Source organism: Ochlerotatus camptorhynchus, unplaced genomic scaffold (assembly GCF_037179485.1).
Source record: "Ochlerotatus camptorhynchus isolate MF236.1 unplaced genomic scaffold, CSIRO-AGI_Acam_v1.1 ptg000402l, whole genome shotgun sequence".
In the NCBI taxonomy this organism is placed as follows: Eukaryota; Metazoa; Arthropoda; class Insecta; order Diptera; family Culicidae; genus Ochlerotatus; species Ochlerotatus camptorhynchus.
Window position 1 is genome coordinate 2,127,006 of NW_027040888.1, and position 21,417 is coordinate 2,148,422.

Genomic DNA, 21,417 nt, shown 5'->3' on the forward strand with positions numbered 1-21,417 from the left:
ATTTATCCACCTATGGTGTGATCAGACCCTTCTTACTTATTCAAGTTTTTTTATTTTATTGTCATTATCAGTGACCAAGCCCCCCACCCCCGTGTCATCCAGTGACGCTACGGCACTGCCTGGGGGTACCTGGAATATATCCGGGTGTAGTCTATTTGGTGAGGCTACCAATCACCTTATCATCGTATTTTAATGTGATTTAATGGGTTTTAATTCAATTCATATTCAAGCAACTTCCCCGGGGTACCCGGAACATGTCCAAGTGTGTCCAATGTGGTCTGGAACACTGAACACGACTTGCATTGATGTTATTTTTGAATTCTGTAGTAATTTGATGTGTCGCATGATGGTTTTAATACGTTTTCCGTTAAATCCAGCGTGAAGGCCCATATTCACCGGATCTTATTCCGGGCATATCTCCGGAACCGGTTCACCGATTCCAAAACCGTTCAATAGCGTTCAATGGGACCCCAAGACCTATCATTTGGCGCCGAGTTTGTCCAAATCGGTTGAGCGGTTGCTGAGAAACGTGAGCGCATTCATTTCGTTACATACACACACACATACACACATACACTGCCCTCTGCACCTCTGGAGGTTCCCAGGATACTTGAGTGAGTGAGCACGTGAAGAGGGACGTAACCCGCAGGAGCGGGAATGAAAGCGGACATAGCTCATGCAGCGCAACAAGTCGGCGTGCTGTTTTTGTTGTTCATTTTTCAGAAAAACAACAAATTCTCTATCGCTCTTCTCTATTCTTTTATTCCTACAAATCTGAAGCTAGTGGGACTGCCTACGGGAGCAACAGGCCTGCCGGTGGAAGAAAGTTGTTATGCTATACGGTCTAGCATAGACCACGACCAAAATTTCTGTAGGTTCATACCTAGGTTTAGTGCGTGGGGGCGATAGTCGGCCAGGGTATGAGCTGAGCAATAACAATAACAATCTTCATGTTTTATTGTCAGTAATATTAAAGATACATACATTCATTTTCCACGCTTACATCTGCAAAATTTGTATAAACTAAATAAAGGAACATTTTGCCTAACAATTTTTTAATCAAAGATTGTTTTGTTGGTCTTGTAAATGTTGAGAAGACTAGAAACATAAACTTTTCTAGTTCCATGCGACGAAGCCTAGGGTCTAGATGAGCTAATAAAGACTTCTGATAGAACCAGACATTCCGACTCCTTGTGCACGTGAAGATGCGATGAATGATAGTGTCAATTTCTCCTGGACATAAGGCACATAATGGGTCGATTGTTGGATTTTGGCGATGAAGAAGCTCGTTGTGGGGAATCCTCTCATGTATCATGAGATACCACGCTGACCGTTGCTCATCTGTAAGCAGGCTGGAGTGAATGTTTTTAAAGACCACTTTCCAATTTATCTGCGAGTCGATGAAGGTCGATGGATCCGGAGATCGAAGTGTGCTGTGCTCGTGAACGGACGCGATTTTTGTGTCCTCCCATCATTTTTTTTTTCAATTTTGTTCAATGTGAAATTTTTCTACATTTTGACTTGAATGATTTTCAACTACGGAAGACATTAGGATTTTTCCCAGGCTACGATTGTTTTTTTTTTTTTTTTTTTTTTATTTTAGTCACTTTAACGCTCTTGGGTCATTCGTGACTTGTCCGGGGGTGAGATTTGAACTCGTGACTTTAGCGTGAGAGGTATGGATGCTAACCACTACGCCGGGGTCGCCCCCTAGGCTACCATTGTAGAAAATCGTAATTGATAGATATTGGACGGAACGCGTCGGAATGTTTAGAAAAATAGGGCGCACGCTTGATCCAGTTTGGGATACATTGTTGACTGCTTTCTGGAACGTGATTTCATTTTAATAACTTGTTTAACCAGGGCTTAAACAATCGTCACGTCGGTCATAGCTTGTTATGATAGCCTGAACAATGCGTAAAGAGCAAACCGAAACATTGAACGTCGCATGAAAGTGGAACTTAATGAAAGTCAAGTGCTTTTTCGTAACTTTTAGTTTTCGGATTAGAAAGATCATCGGTTGCAGGACAGTGTTGCTGATTTATATTGGATAATCCAAAGCTATGTTGATCATTATAACATTAATTTTTGAATTACAAATTATAAGACAATCTTATTCAAATGTCGGAATAATACCTCTGACCAAGGCAAAATGATTTATATGGTTTTTATAAAACTCGACCAATACTAATAAGGGAAGGAATTCCACATTTCCTTTTCCCGAGTCCTTTTCCTATCCTTCCCTTCCCTTCTTCTCTTTTCAGAAAGCGAGTAATGGCGCTATAACCATATGCCATATAGGGCTAGGACAAGAATTAGTGCTGAGGGCCCAACCGCTAGAAGAAAATGGAGCATCACTTAACCTTTTTAGACAAGATGCTCCCAACGACAAATGATTTATAAATAACAATACAACGGAACGTGCGGTACGAGATGTCCACGTTTCATCCATTTATTGGATTCTGAAGCATCGTGTTTAAATCTTGGATTTAAACAGGCCCGATGTTTCTAAATCGTCTTGCCCCTCAAATGCTGCACAGTAGGCCTGGCCGTTTTGATATATTTTGCGCCAAATAGCAAAAAAAATGATGGAGGTATCATTTTCCAGGATGCTTTTATGAACTGGCTGTGTTTGTGTTAGATTAGATTAGATTAGATTAGAGTCGATGAAGGTCGGTGGATCCGGAAACAGCGAAAGGTAATGTTGGTACAAACCACTCGCCGTCAGGTTCTCCAAAAGATTGGAGGAGAGATATGATATTTCCTGCAATACCAACCTAGCGTGCTGAAATTCTGCAGGGGCGTTCGGTAGATTCCCAAGTAACAATTTCGGTTTTATAAGGGTTCTGTAGACCATCATTTAGACTTGTAGCATGCTTTAAAACCTCCATAAAACTTGCAATGTTACTTGGGTTATTATAGATCCTTCCAGAAAATCGGCGAACAGTGTAAGTCATTCAATGAACCAATCAGCCGGCGCCGGTGGTGTAGTGGTAAGCGTGACTGCTTTCTAACACCCCAATGGGTCTGGGTTCAATCCCAGCCGAGGTCGGTGGGATTTTTCTGAGGCATAAAAATCTCTGGTCACGTCTTCCTTCGGAAGGGAAGTAAAGCCGTTGGTCCCGGCCCATGTGTGTTGTGAATGGGTGCGATATCCTACGCAGGTGTGGAAGCTGCCTTCCTGCACATTCGATTGTCGTCAATGGATGGCAATCGATGTCCGTCGGTGATTGGCACTAGATTGCGGAACAGAGACCGACGTTAAATAAAGGAAAGAAAGAAGACTTTACCAATCGATTCAGTAGAAGAGCTTTTGATTTCAACGCTGGAGAGTATAGGTTTAAACCACCACGGTTTTGGGAAGCGTAAGATTTTGAAAGGAGATCTTGAACTGTTGAGGGTGTCCCATCCACAGGAACTTTCTCAGCTCAGTTATAATGGGAGCTTCGTAGTTTTTTTGGCAAGTACACGATAGATGCCACGTATCACATTTTTGAGCACACTTACATAGTGTCACTGGGACTTTGTTCCCAAATCTGCTGTTTCATACCCGATAAGATCGAATTCCAGTTGAGATCTCTGGCAGTGCGGGTATTCTCGCAATAAAGGATACCTAGGATCTTGACGTGGTTCTCAATTGAGAGCCACTCGGTAGCTTCAGTTAAGTTGATGTTGCGTGCGTAAGCATTAATTATCACACCAGGAAAAGCTCACCTTAATTCGTTAAAGAGAGGTTGCATATACAGCACAAAAAGTAACATTGACAAGGGATCTCCGTTCGCTGGATGTGGATTTCGGGTTTTTGATTCACATTCACTAATATCCTCGAAAAAGAATTTTCCATGAACTTTTAGAAGAGTTCTACTACTGCCGGATTAAAATTCATTCTTAACATTGTTTGCTGAAGAAATGAATGATCAACGCGATCAAATGCGTGGTCCAGATCAATTCGTTCTGATGTCGGTGCTTCAATTCACATATCCTATCCCAGATTGTTGTGGTCGCTTCGAAGAGCCATTTGAACAGTTCTGGCCAGCGGACAGCTCCATTGGAAGGAGTTTTTCCATGCGCTGGTTTAGGATACGCGAGGCGGTTTTGAAGTCAAAATTGACCAAATAAATGAGGCGTAAGCCGTCAATGCCCGGGGATTTCTTTGAGAAGCTCGATTTAATTGCAGTGAAGACCTCCTTCTCCTCAGCATATCTCATGATCGACATGTTTTCCTCGATATCATTTGGGATACTTCTAGTCGGCAAGAACCTCGCAGTATTAGAGGTTTCATCAGCTGCATACAGTTGATTGAAGAAACGGGAGACTTCAGCATGAATTTCATTTATATCTATGGTAACGTTGCCATCACGAAGTTCGAGCAAGTTGATGCTTGTCCGTGCTTTGCGTGTTGACCGCTCGTTCAGATGAAACAGACTTGTCTGCTCACCACCTATCTATATATGATGAATTGTTCCTTCGGAGCTTTGTTGAAGAATTTGTCCCTTGATGCGATTGATGTTAGAACGTTCGTGCAGATTTGTCTACGTATCGGTGAGTTTCATTGAAGTCATCACTCGTTTCAACGTTGGACTCTGGTTACCGGAGCCGATTGCATCCCTTTCGTTCACCACGCAATTGAAGTCACCCCCAAATATTATATAATTAGGTAGATGCCCGTTTCAAGTAAAATGGCACTATGGAATTAAAAAAGCTTTCGCGGTTACTTCTGTTTTGTGAATCAGATGGAGCATAAACATTCACAAAGGTGACCTCCCCTATCTGGAGAGAGATCAAACGGGAATCTAGATTACGAAATTACGATGCACATTTTCCACCTCCTGCAAGAATATTACGTCAAGGTCAACAGATCGTATAAATGTTCGCAAAGCAGCATGTTTCGTGGGGTTTGTAATATTGTTTATGTTGATGGGACATATGTTGTAGCTTTTTAGATCCATTTTAATGACGATGTTTAGACCTGGAAGGCCTCTTGCTTTCGGCAGTCTTGTGTGATCCCGGTCGTCCAAATGATGGTTACGGGGTGCGTTGATAATCACTAGACTAATTCACATTAAGTCGTTCAACGTTTCTACTAATAATTCTCCTGGAAGTTTACTAATATACCCACCAAAATACTTCGAGGCGCACGGAGCAGAATGCTATGTAGAGATTTCATGCAACTGCGCAGAAAACGAACGAAATTCGATTCGCAAACGACGCCCATCTTACCGATCGGAACATTCTCAAAATCTCAAAGAAGTAGGCAAACATCGTAATTGTAGTTCGAAGATAATAAAAAGATACAAATCGCAAGAAAACATGCAAGAGAAAAGCAAAATTAAGCACGAATTCTATGCTACTCCTACTGGCAAATAATAGTTTAGAGCATGAAATAATAATCGAAAAATCCCAAACGACAACAGCGCAAAAAGTTCAACAAGTACCGCTTCTGGTCTTCATTCGGTGACATCGACAGTTCGGTGGCGTGGCAGTGTTGGTCTCAAATGGCTGCAGCACTAGAAGCTAGCGCGAGTCGACTCACGGCCCGGCTTCTACGACCGAGGTAGAAACTGTGCCAGTTGGGGAATTTGCACTGCGACGAGATTTGTTTTCACGTTTTCTTTAATTCAATTATTTAGACTATTTATACGAGTTAGTAGGGAGGCAGGATACTTACTATGATGAGCTTGTTGTTGCTTCTGTTGCTGCGAGGCAGCCGTTGATTTGGGGGTTTGATAGTTGGAAGCGGATCCTGCTGCATCCTGCTGCTTTGGCTTGGGACCGTACGAGTGTGTGGGTTTGGGACTATTATTATTGCCGCGATTGTTGTGACTGCTGCCGTGTTTGGCTGCAGCCTTGCTGCTGGAACTGATCTGAATGGCCTGCAACGAAAAAAAATACGGGAAGGTCTGTGTTGGGAGATTGAGGAAATATTACCAGGGGCAACCTACCTGCAGTTCGTGCAATTCCTTCATTATCCGCAACACGTCCAGCTCACTGGGAGCAGACGACATCCGGGATGCAACAGCGTGGGAATTCGACTTCATGTCCTGCATCAGACTAGCCACAGAGGTAGGCAGAGCGAAATTTCCCGTGGCGTTGGTCTTCATGGCCGATGTCGACGTCGTCGTCGCCGTCGAGGTGGCAGGAGAAGGCGAATGGCGATATTTGGTGGCTTTTTCGAAAACATTGTTGTTGTTGTTGTTGTTGTTATTGTTATTGTTGATGTTCATTGGAGATCCTCTGATACCGCCGGAAGTGCTTGCTCCACTTTCGCTGCTAGGTCGGTTACTACTTTTGACGGGAGGGGCCGCCTTTTTGTACTTGTCTTTGTTGATTGAAGGGAGAGCTAAGTTCAGAGCTAGGTCAGGCTTCTTTTCGCCCATGTTGTACTCTCCAACGATTTCAATACTGCTATCGCTGTCATCGTCCAGGCTCTTGCTTCCCTTTCGGTTGTTTAGATTCGAGTTGCCGGACGTTGAATTGCTGTGTGCCATCGGTGGTTGCTCCTGGTAGGATGATTGTCTTCGGGAGGAGGACGCCGAGGAAGCTGACGACAGGGCGGGGGAGTTGATTCGGTAATCCATCGGATGAGGAGAGGATTTCGAAGCACTGTGAGCCGCTTCCAGGTTGATGACGGAAGTTTGGATTAGATCTTCGTCAAAATTGGCAGACTGGCGAGGCGGTTGCGATTGAGGTCGGGGCGGTTGGGGTGACGGCTGAGATTGGTAATGACTGGAATGTTGCGAGGAACTAGTTTTGCTCGGTGGCGAACTGATGATGTTGATTATGCTGTGATCGGAAGTTTTCTTAGTGGCAGCTGGAGAAGTGCTGGCGGGAGGTTGCGAAGGACTAGCCGCCGCCATCACCACCGGCGAAGATTGTGGAGGACGAATCGTTTTCTTATCCTCCGGTTTGGACCCGGCAGGCTTAACCGAAGGTGATGAAGACACTGAATCCGGTTTGCTTCCTGGACCATTGGCAAGTGCCTGTGATGGAAGTTCTGCTGTGGTAGCGCTGGACAGATGGACAGTCTTTTTGGTCTCTTTGTTGGCAGCTTTGATGTCGTTCTTTTTTCGCCTATCCAGTTCCTTCTGGAGATCTTCAAACTTTATCCATCCACAAGGCCACAGGGGTACGACATGCTTCCGCAGATAGCTTTGGATGAACTCTTCCTCCGTTTCCTTCCTGGGCCGGAGAATGACGAACGACTGTTTCCGGATGCTGGCAATAGCGAACAATAAACCACGCAAATGGTCGTTCCATGGAAATTTCTTCTTTGGATGTTTGATTTCCGGTTTCTCTCCATTTTCACCGGTGGGCAGTGAGTTGCGAAGTTCGATTGCTTTCTGCTTCTCCGCTTCGTAGTTCGTGATGATTTTCGGCATCAGTTCCGTTACCGCACTCTCAAGCTTGTCGAGAGCTATCTTTACCTTGTTGTCCTCTTTTCTAATGCGAATTTTCTTTATTTTGATCATTAGAGTTTGCCGACTCACGTGCAGGTGTTCCTCCAAGTGTTTGTAGATGGAATTCCGGGCACTTCCGCCGCACATTCTAGAACTCACATCGATCTGCAGCAGCAGATCAGCAACCGTTGTGTCGAAGAAATTGAACTTACCACTCGACTTATTCGCAATCTCCTTCAAATCGTTCAAATCCTGCAGCAAATGATCCGGCAGATTATCCGGCAACCGAACATCAATTTGTTTCTTGATATCCTCTTCACCGTTAACCTTGGGCGGTTCCTGTTCGCTACCTGTTGCGCTATCGCTCTCCGACTCTTCCGATCCACTTCCACTCGAGTCACTATCGCTCGCGTCGCTTCCTTCTTCCTCATCGTCTTCTTCTTCATCATCGCCATCCTCTTCCGCCTCCGAGCTGGAAACCGGTGCACTACTCCTTCCCTTCTTCTCCTGTTCCATCTTCCGCATACTATCCCGCTTTGCCCTCAGCATGTCCTTCACTGTAATCGTCTTGACCACCTTGATCTCTTTCTCTCCTTGCTTATCTTCCTTGGCTTCCTTTTTCTTTTTCTTCTTTTCCTGTAACTTTCGCTCCATCTTCTCGTTAGTCATCTTCTGCTTTTTCCCAACATGTCCATTCAACCGCTCCGCCTTGCCGCTCTTCCCGGTGCCACTTTCCGCCCCACTCGTCGCACTACCCAATTCTTCCTTCTTCTTTTCTTCCTCCTTCTCCCCTTCTTCGCTGCCACTTTCACTCGAAGACGACAACAGTCGCTTCTTCGGCTTCGGCATCCGAACGGCATCTTCCGGTCGTTCAAAGTTCGAAAGCGTCTTAAACTCCAGCTGCCCGGAGTTGATGTAGAACCCTCCGCCGACCGTTTCCACCTCCTCCGGAATCAGCTCATCGTACGCTTCCGTGTTGTCGATGAAGGAATCCTCTTCGTCGTAGCCTGCTCCTCGGTCGTAGATGTCCAGCTGCGAGGGGCGGGCAGACTTGCCGGAACTGCTGTATGCCGGACCGGAGCCGTACTTCTTCTCCAGTTCCCGCGCGATCCGGGCAACGTCGTCGTCGTTGTCCGCGTCCGACAGGAACCCATTCGGAGTGGTGGAGGCCTTCTTTTCCACTTTGCGTTGCCGTTTCTGGAGGAAAAAATGATACAAATGAGGAAAAATTAGGATTAAGGCGTGTTTGAAGTTATTCAATAACGGGGATTGTAAATCAATAATGTAACGCTAAGGCTTTCAAAGTTCTGCTAGAAGTCCTCTAAATCTTCTACATCTTAAATCAAGATTCTGAATTGCCCTAGAACGCACCAACGCACTTGTACCATAGAGGTAACTCTAAGACTAGTAGGTCCCGAAGAAACGAGCTCTACTTTTTGGCTTAGCTCTGGTACTATCTTCGGTCCCAAGCTAATCGATTCACCCCTCGAAACATAGGAAATTCCACTAACCCCTCATTTTATCTGTCAAACTTTCATAGCGAATCAAAACAAACATTGTGTAGTACTAGAATTTTGACTAAAATGGGGTACGTTAATCGAATTGCTTGGGACCAATAGACTAGTCAAGTAGTGAGCCAATTTAAAATCGTTAGTTTCGTATTGATTGTTGCTTGTACCAACTACGAAACTATCGATTTGAAATTGGCTCACTACTTGACTAGCCTATTGGTCCCAAGCAAATCGATTAACGTACCCCATTCTAGTTGAAATTCTAGTACTGCACTATGTTTGTTTTGATACTCTATGAAAGTTTGACAGACAAAATGAGGGGTTCGTGGATTTTCCCATGTTTCGAGGGGTGCATCTATTAGCTTGGGACCGAAGAGAGTACCAGAGCTGAGCTAAAAAGTTGAGCACATTTCCTCGGGACCTACTAGTCTTAGAGTTATCTCTATGCTTGTACGTCTTTTAGACTTGAAGATCCTCTGAACTTACATAGGAAGACTGAAAGTCTTCCACACATTGGATTTTGTCTCTGGATATGACCTTGAAGTTATTGGAAGAACGTACTCACTGGAGTTCCCCTGCACCTGTCCAAGAAGTCCTCTCGGCTGGAATGCTCAGAGACTTTCCCTGGAGACAATCTGAACTTACTCTGAAGGTCATTCAAACACTACACGGCGAATGAGAACAACCAAATTTGAGTTTAGTTTACTCATAAACCGCCAAAAGGAACTCAGCATTGAATAAATTAGGCTCATGGTTTTCCAGGTTTGTCCAGGAAAAAAAATTCCCGAATATAAGAAACGTAAAGATTGGATTCACTTAGTCTATTGGTACGTTTCCTAGACTGAGTAAAGTTCGCGTCAATTTTCCTAATTTTCCGGCAGATTTTTGATGAACATGTAAATTTGCCTTACTCATCGCTGAGTTCTTGCACTTCCTGTGATTATGATTAATATAAACTCAAATTTGGGTCGTTCTCATTTTTTTAATTCGTTTATTTTTCCAGGCTCATTTGCTGTAGCTTTGCGGAGCCGATATTTATTGTTTAGATCACAAAATTACTTAAAACTAACGTTAGTGAAGCGGGGGCTGATTACTCGTGGTTATCTCGAGGTTAGGGGTAACAAACTGTAACAAATGGATGGCAGGGTAGGGATTGAAAACACAAGGTTTGGAGAGCAATGTGCTCTTGATATAGAACTAAGCGACAAACTGATGAAAAAGACAAACATGGGGGTACACCGACGGGCAGCTAATGACTTGGGAGAACACAAGATGACACTAACTACTAAATCCTCAGATCTATCCGTTTTAAAAACATATAAATTAAATTCAAACAGTCTCGGCTCGCCAAGACATCTCTAACGGGTATCGCGGGTTGTTTTCCTCGGGCCCTGAGGGATGTGGATAACTCAGATCTGGCAACACGGTTTAGGGTACATGACCAAACAACATGCTCGATAGGGTCGTTCTCATTCGCCGTGTAGATTGACGCATGGTGGCCAGCAAATCCCAATTTGCAATAACATCAACTTCATATTCTCTCTGAAAGTCCCTTAAAACTTTCTTAACAATATTTCAGAACACTCCGAAAAAATCGAGTAATTTATCCTAATATTCTCTCCACTCGAATTAGCTGTTTGAACCATAATTCTATTTAAAATAAGCCTGAATTCTTCACCGAATTTCCATGCAATTCACCTCATAATTGTCTTGGAGCTCTCCTCTAAATTCTTCTGAAAAATCGCTTGGAATGCTATTTAGAATTCTCTAGAAATACTGTTTGAGATGCCTCCTTTGGAATTGTTCCCTCAAAATTCGATCCCCTTGGTATTTATCACGAGATTTCCTTGGAACTCTCTTCAGAATTCACTTGAAATTATCTTTAAATTTTCAACGAATTCAATACCCCCAGAATTTTTCATCATAACTCTTTTAACATTCTTCTCAGAACATATTTTGAATATTCATTAGAAACGAATCTGGAATCCTCTTCACAATTTCTGCTCAAATCTTTGGTTATCTCTGTTGCGACAGATTTTCTCGTTGTGATTGGCTCTTCGCGATGCTTCGATTGTTCCGTTTCCGTTGCCATGTGCGCGTTGATGAACGACTTCTCCTTGGGTTTGCTTCGCTCATCCCTTCCAGCTTTCGGCGGAATGCTGACAAGCTGGGTTACGCCACTAGCTGCCGATGACACTTTCGCCATGTAACCGCTGAACACATTCAAGTCAACTACCGCAACGTGCTCCTGATAGAGCGCCCAACTGAATTTCACCGTTGCTGGTAGTTTGTCGACCAGTTCTTGTAGTAGGATGGGGTTTGAAAAATGCCTTTCCAATCCGACTGCTTTCAATAGATTTTGCACCACTAGTCCGAAACTTACCAGTGTCTCCAATCGATCCGCCCGATGAGCTGCAGTTGCCCTCACCTTAGCGATCATGTTGTTGACGATCTGTTCCGGACGGCCATACAGTTGCTGAAGTGTCGACAAAATTTGAGGCACCGTTGACGGGTGGAGCAAAAAGCTGCTGACTGCATCTTTGGCTGCAGCCGCAGTAGGTTTTCTGCGTTGGAGTAGCCGCAAATCTCCGTCGAATGCTGGTAGCTGCTTATAAATAGCGGCCAATCTACAGGATCACCAGAGAAGATTGGCAACTCCTTTGTGACCACTTGTCTGGCTGCCAATTGTTGAGACGATGGACCAAATGCGAGATTCGGTACAAAACGTTGATTCGGAATCCACTGTGGATGAACTTGCGGAAACCCAGGGTCCCCAAAATTCTCCTGTCGACTACTTGGAAAACCTTCGTTAACAAAGAGCGAAGGAGGTGGTGGACAAGGAGGAGTATGATGCAGACTGTTCCCTGAATTATCTACCCTAGGTATTCCAGAACTTATGTTTGGGTAAGCTAATGGTGGACTATTGTTGCCACTTACCGACGATTGACCTTCGTTACGTGATTGAGCGACATCTTCGACAGTAGTCCTTCTCCGCTTTACTTCGCAGACGAATCGCTTCTTGCTCCCGTTGACAAGTGACTACAAGTTGGGACTGCAACTGTTGTTCCGTAGCCCGCAGACGCTAGATCTCACTCTCTAGCTCTGCATTCTGCCTCTGAATTGCTGCCTGTTCCCGATTCCGATGCTCGAGTTTAATCCACAAATCCGCTTCCGATTGACGAATCCGTTGCAGTTCTTCGACGTGTTGGTTTGGCGCCGTTCGCTGACGACCGCGACTTTCGAGCTGAGTACGCAGACCTTCTTCTGCATCTGCTTCGTTTCCTCGTCGAACTGCGCTTGCAAAACTTTTATCCGGTTAACCAGCTCCAACTCTCGCTTACGTCTTGCTTCCATCTCCAACTCGTACTTCGTCTTCAGCTCTTGGATATACTCCACACTTCGTAGCAACTCGACTGCATGCTGGTTTCGAAGTTTCCCGGTTTCGGAGCTCCATTTTTCGTATGATGGTATGCCAATACGTTTCGTTTTCGGAACTGCACCGGTCTTCGAAGTAGCCGCTATACTGTAATTTTCTTCGAGAAGATCGATGAAGGGCTTCAGATCGACGATATTGGTTCGATCTTTTCTATCAAGCTTTGCCACGGCCAATCCAAGAGCACCTTCGATAGTATCCTCCAAATCCTCGCCAATCGTGACGCTTCCTTCAGTTCTTGGGATTGATTCCACCTCTAATCCCTCGCCAAACGTTTTAGGATTCCGAAACCTTATTCGGTGTCGATGAGCAGTGCACTCCCTGCGCAACGCCGGATGCCTTTTAACGTTGATTGTCATCTACAGATGTTGGAACTCTCGGCTGCCTTAGTCTGTTTCACCCAATCTTCCGTCCTTCGCGCACTCCCCTGGCTACTTCGCAAACTGCGTACACTTTTTGCATCTTCTTCGCCTTGCTGGTATAGCAATTCGTGCTTCCGAGCAATAAACTGCTTGCCAGGCTCGAGCTTTTCTCGAAGTTCCTTCTCGTTCAACGCTCTCTCCATGATGATCTTCTCCTGCCTCAGCTCATCCATTAGCCTGCGCTCTTCTTCCAGACGATTTAACTCACGACCTGCTCTAGCCCTGTGAGCGCTAGACGTGCTCGAAATTCCACTGGCAATACTCAGTCCTGGGCCAGGAAGACGAGGAACGCAGGTCGTGCAAGAAAAACTAGTTGTACGTACCGTAGCAGTGTTGACATTGGCACACGAAAAATGGTACTACCTGTTACAGTTCTGGCACTGAACCATAAACCGCTCAGCGTCATTTGACCGCTCACATCCACCACATTCGCGATCCTCACCTCCACCGTTGTCCACAATCGACGCTTTGAACGAATTGTCCGATGACTGATTCGACACCTGATCGTCTCCTTTGGTCTGGAGGTTGGCATTTACCTTCTCAATAACCCTCGTTCGCAATCGTATTTGCGAACATTCGACGGGAAATCCATGTTACTACGGTTGAATTCTTTAAGAATCTGTTGCGACAGATTTTCTCGGAGTTCTTTCAGCAATAAACCACTCAGCAATAAGTGTGTATCAGCTTAAAGCTAGAAATTAGTTTTATTTTAGGATAGGTTTTCTAATAAATTGTAGGCTTTCTACTTACAATTCAGTCTCCGTTTATGGTTTTTTAACTAGTTACAACAGAGTACTTTTAATTATAATATCTAGCCTCATAAATTCAAATTATTTCACTGTAATTTTACGACATCAATTCGAAGATTTTCAAACAACACTATCATTAGCTATCCAATCAGTTCTGTTTATGTTCTCCTTAATCTCGTATTGCATACCAATGCTTCTCATTGTCCCTCTCTCTATATTTCTCATCTCATCGCATTCGACGGTTTGTGCTTCCCGCATCGACCGTTTGATGGGATGTGGCGTGTTAGCTACCATTACTGGTAACCGGTACAAGGGGCTGTTGCGGCGAACAATCTCCAGAATTCATTCTAAAATCTCTTCAAAATTCTCTCAATATTCAGTTCATCAAAGAAAATGTATCCTGCAAATCTTGTCCAGTTCAAGGGTCTTGAAATTGTTCAAAGGTCCAGAATCTGGTTCCCCCCCCATTTGTTATCGAAATTCACGGTTTTTTTTTCCGGTGTCTTCGAATTCCCGGATTTTCCGATTTGTTTGCCGGTTCACTTGTCACCCTGTTGAGGTAAGGCGTTATGTTCCTGTTAGGGCGTAACAGCCCAGGAGACGATGAAAGACTTACGCTTTACAGGTTGTCTAATAACTGTAAAATCCCGGAAATCCTGGAATCTTCAGGAAATTTACTTTAACCTGAAAAAAAAACCTGGAATTTTCAAATTCCTTTATCAATAAAATGTTTAAGAATAGAATAAATTGAAGTGCACCAGAGGACCTTCTCGGTAATTAAAAAATATTTCACAATAGAACTAACTTTATCTTCCTCATTAGTTATTTTTACTCTTTGAACATGATAATTCTGTTGTGGATTTATCTTCAGTAACAACATAAAAAAGTAAGAGGTTGTATCCAAGACACGACCGTAGATTTGACGTAGGATTACGTTATCGTTATTAATATAGGGAAACCACATTTTCCCATCACGGAAACGCCTAGTTTTTGCAAAAAACGCACGGTTTGGTTTATTCAATAGATAATAAAAAGCGAAAGTTGATTGGAGCAATTCCCACTTCAATACTGTTGTATGTACCATTTTAAAACAGTTACGCATTTGACCACAAACGTTTGGTTGCTGGGTAAATTCCAAAGATCTTTGATGTGACTGGCTGCAAGGAGAGCGAACGTTCAATGAAAGCTATCTTTTAAACAACAATAATTTATGGTGGTCCAGAAAAGAACAACACGGATGAGGCTGGCGAGTTGAATGTTGTTTGGAACGAGGGCGACGCGCTTTACATAGATGACCCATAGCGACTTACGACGAGCAACTGAATCCGATCAGTAGCGGTGCGGCTTCTTCCTCCTTCTTCGGTGAATCGAAGACTCTTGAGGGCAGCCTTGATAGCTAGTTGCTTGCTGGGAACCTTTCGCCATCACTCGCCCACACGCAGTGATTGAATAAATACCGTTTGCCGAGACCGGATGGAATTCGATTTTGAAATCTTTGTTAGGGAAAAAGCTTTCTGAAGGCAATCGGTGGTGTCACCATTGCAGCAGTTGGACATTTGTGTAATTTCCAAAAGTGACCTTTTGGAAATTGATAAAGTGTTCATTTTAGCAGATTCGTAGAGAAATTTCCAATTGATTGCCTTGTTTCGAATTAAAGTCCATCAGCTATTGACAGAGTTAAAAGTGGACAAAACCTTACCACTTTTCGTTACGCGTTTTTTTTTTAAATTCACCCCCGATATGTTGCCGAAGGACGTAATCCTACGTAAAAATTATTACAAACAACGTTGCTGAAGACATGAAAGTCGTATATTTTGCCTAAATCAAGATGGTGAGGGTTGTTTGAGGACGGACTACCAAAACACATAATTTCTTTCATTTAAGGTCTTCAAAATGTTCTACAAAGTTGTTTGTCAAACTAAAATACACCGCTTTCTAGAAAATACTATACCTGCATCATTTGAATACGATGAGTTATTAATAAATTCTCTTCAATTTTCCTCATATTTTGGACTTGAGTGTCTCTTATTGATGCAGACGAGGTCAAATTAATCTAAAACTACGTTAAAGGAGCTTTCAAATGGTGGTAAAATTGTCCGTCTGCTGGGGATTTGTGCTCAAAGCAAACACCCGTTTATAGACTGTATGGAAATTATTTGTCCAGTCTCATTTGCTGTAGCTTTGCGGAGCCGATATTTATTGTTTAGATCACAAAAAAATACTTAAAACTAACGTTAGCGGCTATCTCGAGGTTAGGGGTACCAGCGGTTCCCTCGATTTGCCGACCAGCTTGACCGGAACGAGTTGTATGGTAGAAGTGGTAGAAGTTATATACAAGGCAACGAGCAATCATGTCACACAACTTGCTCGCACCGGCCGACGTAGAGTGCATCAAGCTAGAAATGCGGAGGGAACTATGGAGCGATACGTCGAGAAGGAGTTCTGTTGGGCTAAATGCATCATTTGCGAGTGAGAAACGTGAGCAGATTGCAGCGGTAAACACGTCAACGGAGGAGCCAACCGCTCCTGGACAAGCAGTAGACCAGCAACGACAGCAACTACGGGACGAGCTAGCTTTTCGAATGGACGCAGGCGGCTACTCAGTTCCAAGGGACGGACCCCATGTCCCGGCACAGGATATCAAAACTGCAGTATTCCTACTGGTTAACGAGTGCAGTAAGCATTCTCAACGAGGATATTTTGCCACAGCACTTGGAGGCAAGGTTACTGATATTCGCTTCATTTATCTTATATTCGTTCCTCGTGTGTGACGGCACTCGGTATCGGTATCTCAGCAAAAGTCTTGAATGATGTGGATGCCTACGGAAAAGGAAATCATAAATAATGCTCGGTGAATGAAGAGTGTGAGTGCCGATGCACCACTCAAACCTTCGGGCTACGTGCTCTTCTTCTCTTCGTCGTTCGCATCGCGAGCGGTGGAGAGCGTTCTTCGTATGCTTTAGTCTTCATGACGATGCGAATTGTTTTTCGCATCAACGCGATCCTCTTGCTTTGATCCTCACGAACAATATTTGAATATACTCGAATGATGTCGCACGAAGCGTACTGGCATTGACAACGTGTCTCCGTCTGGAAGCTATTTATTCTCTAACGATGTTTCTCATTAATGTTTGTGTAAATGAAACAAAAAATGTTCCCTTTTGCACTAGCTCACGTAAACCCACTATAAAAATCAATATAAAGGGTGTCCACGATGAAATTGCCACACACAAAATTGATTCGCAAAATTCGAGTTTTCATCCGATTGCCATCAAATTTTCAGGGATTGAGAAATAACTATTAAACTTCATTTTACCATTTTACTCGTATTTTATTTACAGTCCATACGCAAATGCCCGCACCTTGGCCTTAACCCCGGCCATAAGATTCTGCACAACCTGTGAATCAACCGTTTTTTGCATGTAAACCCATACTTTCTTCAGTTCCTCGACTGTCTTCACTACCTTAGGTCGTTTAAGAAGGTGCTGCTTCATAATCGCCCAGTACTTCTCGATGGGGCGGAGCTCCGGAGTGTTGGGAGGGTTGAACATTTTCGGCACGAAATTGACCTTATTGTCCGCATACCACTTCAGCACGTCCTTGGAGTATTGGCATGAGGCCAAATCCGGCCAGAAGATTGTTGGGACGTTGTGGGCCTTCAGGAGAGGAAGCAGCCGCTTCTGGAGGCACTCTTTTATGTACACCTGTCCGTTCATTGTGTCCTGGGTCACGAAAGGTGCACTCCGCTTCCCGCACGTGCAGATGGCTTGCCAAACCAGGAATTTCTTCGCAAATTTAGACATCTTCTGAGTGCGGACATGCTCCGGAACGCTGAACTTATCCTTGGCCGTGAAAAACAGGTTGCCGGGGATCTGTTTGAAGTCGGCCTTCACATATGTTTCGTCGTCCATGATGCAGCATTCAACTTTCGTCAGCATGTTGAGGTACAACTTCCTGGCACGGGTTTTGGCGGACTTGTTCTGCTTCTCGTCGCGATTAGGGGCCTTTTGTACCTTGAACGTTCGAAGCCCAGCCTTAGTTTTGGCCTTCTGGACAAAACTTCGGCTTAGGTGCAGCTTCTTAGCCACATCCCTAACGGAGGCGTTCGGATTTCGGTTGAAGGCCCCAACTACGCGATTGTGATTTTTGGTGTTATACGGAATACTTTTTCCTTCACTTCTGGGCTTCCGATCGGTGGTCAACCGTTCCTCGAACCGCTTAATCACTCGCGACACCGTGGAATTCGCGATTCCCAACGTTTTAGCGATGGAACGATGCGAGAGATCCTTGTTCTCGTGATGAATGCGCAAGATTTTATCACGCACGAGCTGTTCTTTCGACTCCATTTCCGCGAGTTTTGATCACAGGACTTTAAAACTTGCAGGATGTAAATAATGCACTATGAACTAAATCCACCCAAATTTTCATTAAATTCTACCCAACGGTTAAAAAGTTAGAGCAATTTCATAGTGTGGCAATTTCATCGTGGACACCCTTTACTCGTATTCACAAATAACCACACAAAGCCTCGTTCATGAACGATAATAGCAATGATGCTCTTCATGAAGAGGATCAATCCGGGTGTATTCTTCTACGAGTGGCATCGCTCGCGAAGAACGATTGCTGGGATCGTGTTGCTGGAAATTTGAGAGTGAGTGACCCATGCTCACTCAGCGAATATATATAAGCGATCGCACACGAAGAATGAACTGCACACATTGCTGCTGTTCTTCTACCGCGATGGAAGACGTTGAGAACCTTGAGGACCAGCAGTTCATATGGCCGTGGTAGAAACGTTGGGATTGCGGACGTACCCGCAAGGAGACGGCAAAAGTCGTATACGTCCCAACGCACAAAAACCCGTATGGATGCGACGCCTGGAGGGTCGAATCGTCACACTTCGGATTAAGGTTGGTCGGTTGACACAGTACAAGGGGGAAACCGATCATCGAGGCTAGTTCGTCACGTTGCTGAAATTGTCAAGCCCACAGAGCTCCATGACCTCACTGAAGCCGATATTACTGATGTCCTCGACACCCATGTACAGCGGTTGAGTGCTCTTGCTAAGCACATGCGACGTTATGGAGAAAGTTCGAAGCGGAAGAAGGAAAATCGAATGTTCAACACTAACGAAAGGGAGTTCTACAATCACATCCGTAACAACAAAACCGACTATAGTAATGTAACACAGTTTTGGGTCGATCTGTGGGAGAATCCTGTTCAACATAACAGTGATGGGATGTGGTTGGCAGAGGAAGAGGATAGGAGTAATGGAATTGTAAGTATGCCCACGGTCGTTATAAACGCCCAGGATATTCGGGGGCGTATGGCGGAATGCTTCAATACGATACTAGAAGACCCCCAACAGCTACCAGAATTCATTACCAGAGGGGTAACCTATCTTCTGCCCAAGGACCAAAACAAGGATAATCCAGCCAAGTACAGGCCAATAACATGTCTCTCGAGCCTGTACAAAGAGCTCTCATCAGTAATACATCGGAAGATACAGAACCATTGCAATGTAAACAACTTTATGGCCGAAGAACAGAAGGGCTGCCGGCGAAACACTCAAGGCTGCAAAGATCAGGTCATCATCGGTCAGGCGAGCCAGAAAAAGAGAAACCTGAGCATGGCGTACATCGACTACAGGAAGGCGTACGACTCAGTACCGCATTAGTACCTCCTCAAGGTACTGCAATTGTACAAGGTGGACGATGGAGTCATCAGGCTTATCCAGCACGCAACAGGAATGTGGAGTACATCTCTACATGTTACTAACGGAGCAGTGGTGTTACGGTTCAGAACAGAAGGGGGATTTTCCAAGGCGATACCTTTAGTCCGCTCAGCAGGGCACTCAACCAATGCAACTATGGCTACCATTTGAAAAGTGGAGGACGAAGTACAAATGTTACCCACACCTTCTACATGGACGACTTGAAGCTGTTTGCGGAAACAGTGGAGAAGCTGCACCGTCTCTTGCAGCTTGTAACGGTGTTCAGTAATGACATCCGGATGGAGTTTGGAGTCGATAAATGTCGAACAGTCAATATCCGTCTGGGTCAAGTAGTGTGGATACTGGTAGTTTCCGCATCAACGAACAGCAGGAGATTCGGAATATGGTTGAAGGCGAAACCTACAAGTACCAGGGATGCAACTGAAAGGGATTCGCCATACAACGATCAAGAAGGAGCTACAGGAAAAGTTCTTGTATCGAATCAATCGTTCCTGTCGGCAACAAAATAAAGGCGATAAACACGTTTGCCGTGCCCCTGTTGACCTTCAGCTTTGCGGTGATCAAGTGGACCAAAACAGACTTGGAGGCGATAGAACGACGAGCTGTACGAGTGGCGTTCACTAAGCATCGCATGCATCACCCAAAGTCGGCCGTCGAGAGAGCCCCTTTGCCACGTAATGATGGAGGAAGAGGCATCACTGATATCCAAGCGCTATGTGTTTCCCAGATTCAGCAGTTGCGGAGCTACTTCGTAGAAAGCCAGAACCGGCACGAAGTCTACCGTGCTGTTTGTGAGGCAGACCACGGGTTCAGCGCATGTCGACAAAAATACGTGGCTTGTGCGAGGTGAACTCTTCTCAGAGACTGAAGGTTTCATGGTAGCCATCCAGGATCGGGTTATTGCGACGAAGAACTACCGTCGGTACATATTGCACGAAGAAGTAGAAGACCGGTGTACGATCGAACATGTTGCCATGCTGGTTGCCAAGCGTTGGCAGTAGTAGCGTATCTCGGTCGTCACAACGATGTCGCTAAGATTGTGCACCAACAACTTACACGAAAAGCACAACTTGGTGAACCAGTACGTACCCTACTACAAGTACCTGCCATATCCGGTACTGGAAAATAGTTGCATCAAGCAGTACTGGAATCGCGAGATCATTACGGACGTCCACATTCGTGCCAATCGCCCTGACATTGTGGTTTACGACAAAAGGATGAAGCGGGTAACCCTCATCGATATCGCTGTACCGTAAAATCGCAATGTTCAGTCAACGTTCTCGATTAAGACACTGAAGTACCACGATTTGGTGGAGGAGTTGAAGCCGATGTGGCATCTGTGGCGACCGGAATTGTTCTCCGTACCCGTTTACGTTCCCTTGAAGAGTTGGAACTACGAAGAGACCTGAACAGCATTCAGAAAGCAGTGATTCTTGGAACCAGTAGTATTGTCCGGCGGTTCCTGAATCATCATAACTGATCCGACTGAAGCAAATAAATTAGGATGTAAGTTAACTGACGAATGAGATCCACAGGGCCTTAAGACAGCCGGGGGCAGGTGAAATTTTCCATATTTTTTGCTGAAAAGTGCCAAAACTCTGTATAAATAATAATATATTTTCTCTACAACTTTTTCTCATACGTCATTCCGATCTGTGCTATAATTTGAAAAACTTCAAAGACGCCATTTTGAACATTTTTTTCTTTATTAAAGTGACTTTCAGCCTTGGGCTGGTTCGTCCGCCATTTTGAACATTTTACAAGATCCAAAATGGCCAAATTTTTGCAAAAATGTGAATCATTAATTGATAAGGGATTAGAAGGAAAGGGGTGTAAGTGACTTTGATCGATTCTCTTCATCGACTTTCTCTTTCGTTATTAATTTTCAAAAAGTAGGCCTACATAACAAAAATACCGCATAAAAATCGTTTTCACATTTTTTACGTAGGGTAAGTGTACCAGTTTTTGGCTCGATCTTAGATTTCAATTGTATTCATTCTACACCAAATTTAATTCAATCTCTCATTTGTTTTGTATTCGTCTGACAGTTTCTTTGAAATTCTCCTGGACTTTTCAGTGGCGTCCCGTAACCTCACTTTTTACCTGTGCACTAACTTTCAAAACCAGATTTAATGCCATATTCAAACTCGAATCGGTTGAAAAATATACAC

The 21,417-nt window shown here is 44.4% G+C and overlaps 1 protein-coding gene across 3 annotated transcripts in view; it reads right to left on the minus strand.

Annotated features, from left to right (window-relative positions):
• yem (yemanuclein) overlaps nt 1-21,417 on the minus strand; it is a 48,662-nt gene that overhangs the window by 14,435 nt on the left and 12,810 nt on the right. For 2 of the 3 annotated variants that reach the window (XM_065233475.1, XM_065233476.1), the window contains exons 2-3: nt 5,943-8,594; nt 5,669-5,873 (exon numbers count right to left, since the gene is read on the minus strand). In XM_065233475.1, the coding sequence (XP_065089547.1) occupies nt 5,669-5,873; nt 5,943-8,594 (2,857 nt within the window). Of the gene's footprint in view, nt 1-5,437; nt 5,585-5,668; nt 5,874-5,942; nt 8,595-21,417 lie in introns of those variants that run through there. The other variant, XM_065233477.1, reaches the window with a different exon arrangement.